This window comes from Jaculus jaculus, chromosome 15 (assembly GCF_020740685.1).
Source record: "Jaculus jaculus isolate mJacJac1 chromosome 15, mJacJac1.mat.Y.cur, whole genome shotgun sequence".
NCBI lineage: Eukaryota > Metazoa > Chordata > Mammalia > Rodentia > Dipodidae > Jaculus > Jaculus jaculus.
In genome coordinates this window covers 59,247,297-59,260,952 of record NC_059116.1, presented here as the reverse complement: position 1 = coordinate 59,260,952, position 13,656 = coordinate 59,247,297, and the positions used below count along the sequence as shown (strand labels likewise).

Here is a 13,656-nt window from a genome sequence, read left to right as displayed (position 1 = left end):
GGTTTCTCTTTGGATTCTATCTGCTACCAAATCTTGTTACAGGTAATGTTACATAGTTGGGGTAAAACCAGATTTAACCATCAATCTCGGAGAATTATTAGCACTTTTATGAGTTTGAAAGTGAGATATTTTCAACCATTGTGCTTGGGATTCACTGTGGTGGCCTTTAGTTACTGAAGTCTTAAGTAGCTGACTCAGAGGTGTTATAGTTTGCATTAAGTACATCTCAGCTTCATGGAATGTTTTTGTATTGAGCGGGAACATCATAGCCATAATTAAATCACTGTTCTGTCAGCCCTCTTTGAACCCATATCCATCCAGTTACACAGGCTGCCAATTCCTATCTCTGGGTAAGGACTGGCTAGAAGGCTGCTTCTCTTGCTGATGACCCACTGAAATGAAAGACTAGAAGTAATGATTAAATTTAATCTTCTCTCCTGTGCTGGTGTGATGAGCTGGGTCAGCAAGGCCAGTTCCTACAGATAGCTATGAAATACCTGTGTGATTTGATCTCCTTGCTGTCCCATATCTTTCTGTAAGTGCCTATCACTGTCATCCTTTACCATTCTGACAGGATCCCAAGGTAAGTACAGTACAGATGAACAAGAGCATTCATGAGACCTCCTGAGGGTGTTGCTTATTAAGTGAGGTAGGCAATGAGCAATCAAGCTTGTAAGCTACAAGACAGGTCAGCACATTTACAGGAAGAAAATTCCACTGTGATTTAACCCATTTATAAACATCACTGTCCATTTACAGCCTAGCACAACTTGTGAAATCTTATATATTCAACTTTTATTTTATTCTCAAAGAAGTTGAGAACACCTTGCCTTCATTCCTTTGGGCTTTAGCTTGCAAAATAGCTAGAGAAAGCTTGTTTTAATTTTTAAATTTTATTATTATTTATTTATTTATTTGAGAGAGAGAAAGAGGCTGAGAGAGAGAAAGAATGGGCATGCCAGGGCCTCCAGCCACTACAAACAAATTCCAGATGTATGCACCCCCTTGTGTGTCTGGCTTACGTGTGTCCTGGAGAATCAAACTGGGATCCTTTGGCTTAGCAGGCAAATGCCTTAACCACTAAGCCATTTATCCAGCCCTAGAGAGTATTTTTGAAGTGTGCATGGGGGCATACAAAGGATGAGGAGAGGGAAGAGAAATGCATTACTACAGAGCTGAGCACCTGTTTATGGGATCTTACAAGACCTGCATGTGAACCATTACTATAGTCTGGTGTATCATATAGGTGTGTTGTACATACTATATTTGTTATCCAAATACCTGAAAACAAAACTAGTTAAATGCAAAAAAAGATTTGATTTGGCTCATTGTTTCAAAGAGCTCAGTCTGTGATTGCTTGAGCCAACTTCATAGTGGTAGAGGCATGTGTAGGAAGAGGCTAGACACTTCATGGTAGGTAGGAAGCAGATAAAGCAAGGAGGGAAATTTGATCAGGTTATAGGTATAACCTTCAATAGCATGTCCCCATGACTTATTTCTTCCAGGTAGTCCCTACCACCTAAACTATCCAGAACCTCCAAAATGTTGCTACCAGCTGGAGACTAATATTCTGTACATGAACCTGAGGAAGCACTTTGCATTCAAGCCATAATACTCAGAGATGTTCATAGCAGCACAAATTTCACTGGAAAGTTAGCTTCCCATTCTTATGACTAGTCATTCTGGTAGGTATTATGTTGAGTGAGTCATACCTAGAAGTTGCATATTTTTTTCCCTTTCAGACTGGAAGTATGAAGTTACACAAGCCTTCCCTCACACAGAAGAGTGGGTAGAAGTGGACTCAAATGCCTATAGCCACAGGTGGAAAAGGAACTTGGACCTTCTCAAGGCAGTGGACACAAACCGAGCCAGCATGGGCCAAGACTCTCCAGAGCCCAGAGGCTTCACAGACCTGCTGCTGGATGATGGGCAAGACAACACCACCCAGATTGAGGTAGGAAAATAATCTGGGGAATTGATATCAATCAATGAATAGACTTCTTTGCAAATTCCAAGCTGCTTTAAAAGGAATCTCTTCATCTCAATTCTAAATCTTTTGGATTTTTATTTAAATAATTGCTCAATTGATTCATAAGTATAATAGCTAAGCCATTTCGTCTTGCACTTTCCATTGCCTTATGAAAGAAACACAGTCTGGGTATAGTGGTGCTGACAGAGAAGGGACCAGGCAGTACAGGTTCTGCAGGAATACTTTCCAATCACCCCTAAACCATGTGACATATATAAAGATACCTAGTAGTGTGGCATGCAGAAGAACACAGTCAGCCAGTCCTGCTTGGGACTGGAGATGGGGGAGCTGACAAAGAGCATTTAAATGAGCATCTAGCCAGAGATTTAGCAGACTGGGAAGAGTTCACCTGTCTCATAAACTGCTTATGGGAGGAAACAAGAACATTCCACCTTGCATCTGCAGTGGTTGATGATTTACCAGCACAGTGTGTTAAAGATTCTTTCAGGGTTAATCAGCTGTCTCATTTTGTCCATATTTGAGGTAGTTTCCTGGAGTATAAGATATTGAATGCTATGAAAGAGACAATCCTGAGGATACTGGGGTGATTGATGACTCTATGGCTTTAAATCCTTCTCTTTTGTGGTTGGAGCCATGAAGAAAAGGGAAGAGGATGGTTGGAGGGTGACAGGTGACAATGGGGAACTATGACTTTTGAAAGAACACACTTGACATAGACTTGGTGATGTTGTATTTCTTATATTTCCACAGCTATTAACATCACAAATTGTAAAATATGATCTTGATTGTACAATAAATGTAACAAAAATAAACAAGTAAATACTGAGGGAATAAAGCAAAGGCCACCCAAGTAGAGAACAAACAGAAATTATGCATTTATTTTGCTATAGAAAGGGAGTTGTGCCCCATCTCTTATCTTTACCAGAGACTCAGCGGAAAGGAAATGACTGGAAATGTGCTTAGGGCAAAAGAAGAAAACTTCACGTGTTCTCTTACAGTAAGCTATATGCCTGGGAAACTCCTGGGATAACTTGAAAGAGTATCTTAGGTGAAGAGATGGGAAACCCATTTGCATTTTTATTGTTGGTCCTGAGCTGAAATCAAAACAAACATGCAGCTCTCAGTTACTCTTACACCTACCATTCCAAGCTGACTGTGGACAGCTGTGTTCTGTTGGGTGAGCTTGGTGGCTGTAAAGTTGAGGAACAGACTTATTTTATACTACATGGTCTATTATCTGCTGTTTTCAACCTGCCTGCACTTTCTACTCTCTTAAAGAAGATGGGCTTAATACTTTTTGAAGAACCAAGCATTCCTCTTTATACTACATCACAATCTCTGACTTACTAATTATTTAGGAAAATAACTCATGAAGCAGATACTACATAGTCCTTCAAATAGCATCAAGTTATCATTTCGTTACATTATCCTCATGGGAGACATCTTTAAAAAAATTGTACACCACTGTAATTATGTAGATGTAAGAAGCTCGGCCATTGCTGAACCCTGTCTCCATGGCCACAGTCAGTATAAATTTCCCCAGGTGCCTCTACCAGACTTCCTAACCTCAGCAGGTGAGGCATCAGGCATCAATTGCATCTCACATGTTCCTGGAAATTCTACCTTATCCTCACACTTAAAATAGTGTTGGAGAACACTGTTGCTTCTCCCTTAGAAGAAACACTGTTGCCTAAATGTCTTAAAAATAAAGAAAAGGGAAGAAACCAATGCCTATAGAATGATTATTCTTGGATTAGAAATTATGATAAGGCCTCTCTTATTATTTAAAAAAATATGCAGGTTATTTCTTAATGTGAGCAGTAAAGACCTCTGTGAACATTCCTCCTATGATGCTTTCAGAGTCAGTGTCAGGAAGCAAAATATTTTGTGTTGAAACCCTGGCTCTTTGGTAGGTGTTAAAGTCATATTCAAGTCAGATAAAACCATATTTTTCTTGTCTTATTCAGACTGTATTTAAGTTTTACTAAAATAAGACGAAAAAAATAAACAAAGACAAGAGCATGTATACTAATTATGCAAAAATTCACTGTGAAATAACTAAAAACTTTTATTCAATTAACTTAGTTTTGGGAATAATAGAATCTCTGTGACACTTAGCATTCTGTTAAAACTTCTTTCCATTATATTTTTTGTCTAGATGTCACTTTTTATAAAAACATAAAGATGTTCTGCAGTCCAGTGCATTTCCCAGAGAATGCACAGGGCCCGCCTGCTGGCCTTTGTCACTGTTGATCTGAATGCTGATTGCTAAGTCTTATTTTTTTGGATGTCCTCTGTTTATAGGACATATCCTGTCCAGTTCTGCTTCTTAGCTAGTAACCAAACATGTGGTTTGAGGGAACAACTAGGAATTCTGCTACTTGTTGTAATTGTTTTAGGAATGTAATTGTGTGGATTTTGTGAAGGTTGGGCTCCCTTCAAGATTCCTCCTTGTTTGAGCAAATTTTAGTCAAATCCATAACCCTAAAAATATAAGACTAACAAGATAGGGCAGGACCTATGTCTCCACCTGGAGTATATCTGCCCTCCCCTTTCTCAAAATGGAGGTCTTGTAACAAGAATGAGAATGATGAGAATAGCAAATGTTTCATACAGCTCCCTTTCAACAGCCTGTTCCTGTTGAAAAGTGTTGGCATATAACAGTTCTTTTCTTACAAAAGATAGTCTTAGATTTGTGTGTGACACACCAACCCAATGATGTGGATTAAACATTCCAATCAGACACAATATTCAGAGCTCTCCTAATGACTCTTGAGACAACAGATCCATATATGAAATAGAGAGAAAATGTAATTTTTTTTGCCTAGAATTATCACCCCCCTGGATCACCCAAAGAAGGAAGGATTTAAAAACAAGGCTTAAGAATTGTTTAAATATTGTTTCATATACAAACAGAGACAGAGACTGTGAAGTAAGCCAGTACCTTGATACTTGAATATCCTAATGAATCACAGGGGAGTTAGGAATTTTTGAGGTCTCAATTCTTTGCCTTTTAACCATGTCCCAGGTGGTACAGCTAATGCCAGGACATGGAATACACTTTGAGGGTAACAAGCTAGATCACGCTTATGTTTGGATATGGTTCTGACCTGTTTCCCCGCTCCAGCTATGGGTCCCATTCCACTGAGTGGATTAGTTAGCCAAATCAAAAGCAGTTGGTTCCCCACCATGGCTGTGTGCCACCATTGCATTTGTGTGGGCATCACAGCAGGTTATTTGCTGCTAAGTAGGTTAGACCATGAGTTGCTTGGACAGGTATTGGTCATTTTCCCCCCAGTCACCTATGTAGAATCTTCTGGCACTAGACACACTGACTGTCTGGGGACTGACTCTCTTCCAGCTTCCAGTCATGCCATTTCATTTTACGTGTTGACCACATAAGGTGTCTTCAGCAGTAGGGTCTTACCACTAACCTTTGGTGGGTCATCAGGTACTTGGACAGAAATCTGTCTTTCTTTTAGAAAACCTTGTAGGTGTCTCTGATCCAAAGCTCATTGTGGATGATAGCCACATGCTGGGAGTTACAGGTCAGTGCCCACTAAGAAAAGGAAGAAAAAGATAACTAATATACAAGAGGTAGAAAGGAAAGAGGGGAGAGAGAGAGAGAGAGAGGGAGGGAGAGAGAGGGAGAGAGGGAGAGAGGGAGAGAGGAAAGCTGTTGAAGATTAAGGTTAGTGTTCATCATACCCTCTCCAGTGTCTTGTGGTTCCTGTGTTCCCTCTAAGGGTCTAGTGAAGGTTCAGCCATTTGGTCTGCCTTTTAGGAAGTAGAATTTATGGTACCATTGCCATTTGGGTACAGATTTGTGTTTCCCACCCCTCCATTGCCCTCCCCTCCCTCCCAACCCATCCTATTGTTTAGTCCACAAGATGCTTGCTGGATATGTAACCTATCTTGGGTAGATTCAGGTTAGGTGCTATAGATGAGTGAGACTATGTGGTGATTTTTTTCTGTGATTCTGTAAATTCACTGAGGATGATCTGTTCCAGGTTCAGCCATTTTTCCTCAAATTTCATTGTGTCATTTTTTCTAGTGCTGTATAGAATTGTGTAGATATACTACATCTTAGTTATCCATTTGTCTAGTGATGGACATCTTGGTTGTTCCCAGCTCTTAGCTATTACAAATTGAGCTGCTACAAACATGGTTGAGCAAATCTCTCTGGCCTGTGGTTTGAAGGTTTTAGGGTAGATACCCAGTAAAAGAATAACTGGGTCTGTTGGTATCTCTACAGTCAGCTTTTTCAGGAGTCTCCAGATTGCTTTCCAAAGTGGTTGTTCCAGCTTGCATTCCCACCAATAGTGGATGAGTGTTCCTAATTCTCCACATCCTTGCCAGAATTTTTTTCATTTGATTTTTTGATGTTTGCTATCCTTAGTGGGGTAAGGTGGAATATCATAGTTGTTTTAATTTGCATTTCCCTAATAGTTATGGATGATGAACATTTTCTTTGTTTGCCATTTCTTCCTCTCTGAACTGCCTGTTCAGCTCTTTGCCCCATTTTGTGAGTGGGGTGTTTGACTTCTTACTGTTTAGATTTTTGAGTTCTTTGTGGATTCTAGAGATTAGGCCTCTGTCAGTTGGATAACCCGCAAATATTTTCTCCCATTCTGTGTGTAATCTATTGGCTTTGCTTATTGCATGCTTGTCTGTAAAGAATCTCTTCAGCTTCATGTGATCCCATTGGTTGAGTGACTTTTTAAATTTTTTTTTTAATTTTTATTAGCATTTTCCATGATTATCAAAAAATTGAGTGACTTTTTAAGATAGTGAGCTACTGTTTTTTTTTTTTTTTTTTCAGGAAGTCTTTTTCCATTCCTATATCATGAAAAGTACTTCCTAAATTTTCTTACAGTTGAGTTTCTGGTCTGATATTGAGGTCTTTGATCCATTTGGACTTGAGTGTAGTGCATGGTGAAACATGTGGGTCAAGTTTCAGTTTCCTTCACATGGTTATCCAGTTTGTCCAGCACCATTTGTTAAAGAGGTTGTCTTTTTTCCAGCCTATATTGTTAGGGCCTTTGTTGAATATCAAGTAGCTGTAGTTGCTGGACCCAAAGTCCAGGTCCTCAAGTCTATTCCATTGGTCTATACTGTTTTTATTCCAGTATCATGGTGTTTTTATTATTATGGCTTTGTAATGTAGCTTTAGATCAGCTATGGTGATGCCTCCAGAGGTATTTCTTTTACTGAGAATATGTTTGGATATGTGAAGCCTTCTGCCTGTCCATATGACATTTGAGATCATTTTTTCTATCTCTGAAGAATGCTGTAGGAATTTTAATTGGAATTGAATTAAATCTATATATTGCCTTTGGTAGGATTTCCATCTTCACAATGTTAATTCTGCCTATCCAGGAGCATAGGAGGTATTCCTATTTTCTCAAGTCCTCCTCCATTTCTTTTTTAAGAGTTTTTATGTTTTTGTTGAATAGATCTTTTTCTTCCTTGGTTAACATTATTACAAGGTATTTTTGTTGTTGTTGTTGTTGTTGTTGTTATTGAAAATGGGACCATGTCCCTTATTTCTTTCTTTGTATCTTTGTCATTTGCATATAGAAAGGCTACTGATTTTTGTGCATTGATTTTGTATCCTGCTACTTTGCTATAGGAGTTAATCACCTTCAGGAGTTTTGGGATGGAGTCACTCGGTCTCTTACATATGCAGTCAGGTCATCAGAGAATAGAGCTAACTTAACTTCTTCCTTTCCAAATTATCCCTGTATTTCCTTCTCCTGTCTTATCCCTTAGTTAGGACTTCCAGTACTCTATTGAAAAGCAGAGGTGAGAGTGGACAACCCTGTTTTGTTCCTGATCTTAATGGGAATTCCTCCAGTCACTCTCCATTAAGTATTTTTTGGGCCTTAGGAGCTTTGAATATTGCCTTTGTTATGTTAAGATATGAACCAACCATGCCAATTCTCTCCAAAATTTTCATCATGAAGTGATAATGCATCTTGTCAAAGGCCTTTTCTGCATCTATTGAAATGATCATGTGGTTTTTATGTTTAACCTTGTTTATGATAGATTTCCGTATGTTGAACACCCCTGTGTTCCTGGGATGAATCCCACTTGGTCAAGGTGGATTATGCTTTTGATGTATTGTTGGATTCGGTTTGTGAGGATGTTGTTCAGGATCTTTGCATATAATTTCATCAGGGAAATAGGCCAGTAGTTTTCTTTTCTTGTGCCATCTCTGCCTTGCTTTGGAATTAGGGTGTTATTAGCTTCATAGAAGGAGTTGGGTAGCTTTCCCTGTTCTCCAATTGTGTGGCACAGTTTGAGGAAGATTGGCTTGAGTTCCTCCATGAAGGTTTGACAGAATTAAGCTGAAAAGCCTTCTGTTCCTGGACTCTTCTGTTGGGGGAGGGTTTTATTACTTTTTCAATTTCCATGAGTCTTCTTTTTGGGGAGAGGTTTTGTTTACTACTTTTTCAATCTCCATGAGTGTGATGGGTTCATTGAGGAGATTAATCTGCTCTGAGTTTAGCTTTGATAGATGATATGCATCCAGGAATTTATCCATCTCCTCCACATTATCCAGTTATGTGGAGTAGAGGTTTTTGAAATAAGTCCTGATGATTCTCCCAGTTTCATTTATGTCTGTTGTGATCTCTCCTTTTTCATTTTGAATTTTGTTAATTTGAAGCTTCTCTCTTTTATTTTTCCTTGATCAATTTGGCCAGGGGTTTGTCAATCTTGTTTAGTTTTTCAAAGAACCAGCTCTTTGTTTTATCAATTGTCTTAATTGTTTCCTTGGTTTCCAATTCATTATTTTCTGCTCTGATTTTAAATATTTCTTTCATTCTGGAGCTCTTTCGTTTGGATTTTTCTTGCTTTTCCAGTGCTTTTAGGTGGATACTTAGGTTACTGATTTGGGATCTTTCTGTTTTTTTTATGAAGGCATTTAGTGCCATGAATTTTCCCCTGAGGACCGCCTTCATTGTGTCCCATAAGTTTTTGTATGATGTGTTCTCATTGTCATTCAATTCTAGAAATTTTGAAATTTCATCCACTATCCATTCATTGTTTAAAAGTGTGCTGTTCAGTTTGCAGGTGCCGTTGGGATTCTTGGTGGGTCTTTTGTTGTTGATTCCTAGCAATATAGCATTGTGATCTGGTATCATGCACGGAATTATGTCAATCTTCTTATATATGTGGAGACAGTCTTTGTGACCCAGTATATGGTATATTTTAGAGAATGCTCCGTGGGCTGCTGAGAAGAATGTGTAGTCTGTGAATTTGGGATGGAAAGTTCTGTAGATGTCCATTATGTCTAAGTTATCTATGGTTTTGTTGAGCTCTCTTACTTCCTTGTTGAGTTTCTGTTTGGATGATCTGTCTATTACTGATAATGGTATATTGAAGTCCCCAGCTATAATGGTGTTGGTGGTTATTTCTGTTTTATTGTCAAGTAGGTTTTGTTTTATGAACTGTGGTGCCCCTGTGTTTGGTGCATACAGATTTATGATTGTAATATCCTCTTGTTGGATCATTCCCTTGATAAGTAGGAAGTGGCCTTCTTTGTCTTTTTTGATTATTTTGGCTTGGAGTCTATTTTATCTGATATTAATATAGCTAGGCCTGCTTGTTTCTTATTCCCATTTGCTTGGAATATTGTTTTCCACCTTTTCCCCCTGAGGAGGTGTCTGTCTTTAGTGGTGAGGTGGGTTTCTTGAAGACAACATATTGAGGGGTCTAATATTTTGATCCATCCTGTTAGCTTGTGTCTCTTGATGAGTGAATTAAGGCCATTAATATTTAGGGTAATGACTATGCATTTTGATTTGATCCCTGCCATATTGTGATGGTATATGTGGTTTGATGTTTCCATGAACTTTGAAGTTTTTTGTACCTACTCTGAGTTTGGTTATTGTGATCTGCTTCTTATAGGCATTTGCGGTTGATTATTTGTTTCTTCTCTGTGGAAAATTTCCTGAAATACTCTCTGTAGGTTTGGTTTTGTGTTCATATAATTGTAAAGCTGAATTTTGTCATGGAAAATTTTTTTCTTTCACCATCTATTATGAGGGATACTTTTGCTGGGTAGAGTAGTTTGGGTTGGAAGACATAGGTTCTTAAAGATTTTAGTGTGTCATTCCAGGCCTTTCTAGCTTTCAGGGTTTCCATTGAGAAGTCTGAATTAATTCTGATCTTTGAAATTGGTATGTTGTTTTTCCCTAGCTGCTTTCAGCATTTTCTCTTTGGTGTCAATGTTTAGAGTATTAATGACAATATGTCTTGGAAAGTTTCTCCTTTGGTCTAGTCTGTTTGGAGTTCTGTTGGCTTCTTGTATTTTGATGGTCCTTTCTTTTAAGAGACTAGTGAGTTTTCTTCAATTATTTTGTTAAATAAACTCTTCATGCCTTTGGTCTGAATTTCTTCTCCTTCTGGTATTACAATGATCCTGATATTAGGTCGTTTAAGTGTATCCCACTGTTCCCTCATATTTTGTTCACAGAAACTTTTGAACTTTCTGAAATTTTTGAACTCTCGAACTGTTCCTTCCATCTTGTCTTCCTGATCACAGTTTCTATCCTCCACATGGCTGACTCTATTCATGAGAGGTTCTAGAGAGTTTTGGACTTGTTCAATTAGGTTTGTATTTTCTACTACTTTTCTATGTATAATTTCCATCTCTCTGTCAAGCTCCCTTTTCACATCATTTTCTTATTTTCATGATGATTCTTGGAATTCATCCTTGCATTTTTTTATGTCTTCATTTAGCATGGCCAGCTGATTTTTGAGGTCTTTTTTTTGTTTTTGTTTTGTTTTGTTTTATTTTATTTTATTTTTTCTCTCCTCCATCAAAACTCTTAACTCTCTTTTAACTCCTTCCATTTCCTTATCTACTAGGTGATGGTAGCATCCACACAATTTATCAGTCCTTCGTTGCTTTTCTGCAAGTTCTACCAGTAGGTTTGTCAAGGTTTGCATTGCTCATAGCTTCATTTTGGTGTTCAGATCCTAATGACTCTTCTGTTTTTTGTTTTTTTTTTTTTTTGGTTTATTTTTATTTATTTATTTGAGAGCGACAGACAGAGAACGAGGCAGAGAGAGAGAATGGGCGTGTCAGGGCTTTCAGCCACTGCAGACAAATTCCAGATGTGTGCACCCCCTTGTGCATCTGGCTAACATGGGTCCTGGGGAATCGAGCCTCAAACTGGGGTCCTTAGGCTTCACAGGCAAGCGCTTAACCGCTAAGCCATCTCTCCAGCCCCCTCTTCTATGTTTTGATTAGAGATGTTCATTGTATTACTGTGTGATCTAACTGGATTTTCTTGCATTTGATTTTTCATGTTATTTCTTTTGTGTAGTGGTCTTCCCATCACAGTGTATGGGCACATAGGTGGGTGGATCAGCCTGGGGTGAAGGACAATGGGAATCTGAGGCAGCCTAAGGCAGTTGCCAAGCAGCCTGGGCTTTGGCTCTCACTTGCCAAAGCCACCTGATCTACTGCCTGGCTGGGGTGCCAAATTTGACTGATTTCTCAAGCAGTAATGCACCAAACCTACCTACATTTGAGTTAGGTGGTACACTGAGCCACCAAGAACTAAAGCAGCCCAAACTCTGGCATGGGAACACTGGGACATGGAAGCAGTCTGTGCTCCCTCGCCACAGGACAATGGTGTATGGCCTGGTGGCAGACAGGTAGGGGATGGCTCCTGAGCTGGTGCAAGCGACAGACACAGTCTGACCTTGTGTGGCAGTTGCTGTGGGCCTGGACTTGCTGAACGTGCAGCGCAGAAGCAGTAAATGAGTGAGTGGACAGATCCATCTAAGCTTCCACATGCAGGGATTGATCGGTGGGTGGGGTGCCATGGATATGGTAGCTACTTGGAGGGAGGGGTGGGCTACCCGCCTGTGAGGGAATCAGTAATTCTCTGTTTTTGCCTGGCTCACTGAACCTGCAGCTGCCAGAGCAGTAAGTGGTCGAGTGGGCTGAGCAGTCTAAGCTTCCACACACTGGGATCCATCAGTGCATGGTGGTAATGTGGATATGGTGGCTACTTGGGGGTTGGTGTGGGCTACCCACACACAAGAGAATCAGTGATTCCCTGTCCCCCCCCACCCTCTGTGCCCTCCCACTGGCAATCTATTGGAGATTGCTCTCCCCTAAAAGACTCAGTGAACCCTTAATGTCTTGTCTTTCTTTCCCTGGGATCTGCAGCACGGCTAGGCAGTCGCCATCTTGGCCAGAAGTGCCATGTTGTTAATTTCTTTTGATCTTGGGCTGTAGAGATGGCTGAGCAGTTGTTCTGCGTGGCACCTATAGCCAGGTGTATATGCATCTTATTTCATCAAATTGGACAGTATGTTTCTTTTATGATAAGCAATGGTTAATTGCTCCACACAGGGTTACTTGTTTGGCTTATAGCACAATTTTCAATCTTCAACTATCCAGCTTCAGTGAATAAAGTCACTGGCAAAAATTAACATAAATGATAATACAATTACTTTGATGATTGTATGAAGAAAAAGGCAAGTTATCTCACTTATAAAATTTATGTTTTTTATTTCTTTGGCTTTTTTATTTAACATGCAGTTATAGTTTCCATCATGACATCATACTTTTTTTTTCATTGATATTTTCCCCATACTGTTCTCCCACCTCCTCCTGTGTTCTCCAACTGAGACCCTTTTATCCCCCTGTAGGAACCTCTTCATTTTTGCAGTACATGCATTCTATTATCTTTTCCTTGCTACTATACCACCCCTTTTTACCAATCCTGTGGGGCACTTTCTAGTTTCATATCCTATATACACATATATAATTAAAAGGTAGGATTTCTACACTAAAGACAACATTCAGTATCTGTCTTTTTGAGCCTGGGTTACCCTAAAGTAATCAAAACAATATGAATAACACATGTAAATATGAAGTAGTTATAAGCCCTCATATTTTATTAAAGTGTGTGATAAGAGTATGGTTTGATGACTCCAAAAAGGATGTGATAATGGAAACTTGTGACCATTTTCTGAAAAGACTGATCTCAAATTGTTGTTACTGTTTTTATTATGGGTGTGAAAACCTGACCGAGATGATTTTTAATACAGTATTTCTATTTAAAAAGATCTTCTACTTGTCTAAATTTCAGTACTTGGCTATGGCTTCAGGAAGCTGGGTGAAGGGAATGTTAAGATTAATCCTTAAGAAGCTGTATATTTGCCTTCAAAGCATATTTAAATTTCACATGTTCATGCAGTCATCATATTGGCTTCCACAAGTGATAAGAGAGGAAGCATGTGTGGACATTCAGTTGGAAAGGAGTAGAAATAGGTTAATTAACAAACAGTGGGTACCCTGATTTTGCAGAATCAGATTTAGTGTAAAGGCAGGTTATCACTGGAACAAATCATGGAGAGTGACTAAGGAACAAGCTACTTGTAAAGGTTTGTACACATAAGCAGTAGCAAATATGTAAACTTTTGTGTATTATGTGAAGTTGTTTGTGACTTTTGAAGAAAGTGCTTGGAAGCCACTGGGAGATCTTAAATAGGAAAAAGAAAAGACCCATTGATGCTCCTCAAACACTGCCACTGGGTCTGATTGAGAGTGTCCATGTCTAGCAGAGGAAAGGAGAGTAAATGAAGGTGGATGTTGTGGCACTGGGCCATGAGCTCTTCTGCAGGTACAAGGCTAC

The 13,656-nt window shown here is 39.2% G+C and overlaps 1 protein-coding gene across 1 annotated transcript in view; it reads left to right on the top strand.

Moving 5' to 3' along the window:
* The window catches only part of Plxdc2 (plexin domain containing 2), a 444,295-nt gene that overhangs the window by 196,464 nt on the left and 234,175 nt on the right, over positions 1 to 13,656 (top strand). The window contains exon 2 of the mRNA XM_004668408.2: positions 1,743 to 1,954. Coding sequence (XP_004668465.1) covers positions 1,743 to 1,954 — 212 coding nt within the window. The remainder of the gene's footprint in view (positions 1 to 1,742; positions 1,955 to 13,656) is intronic.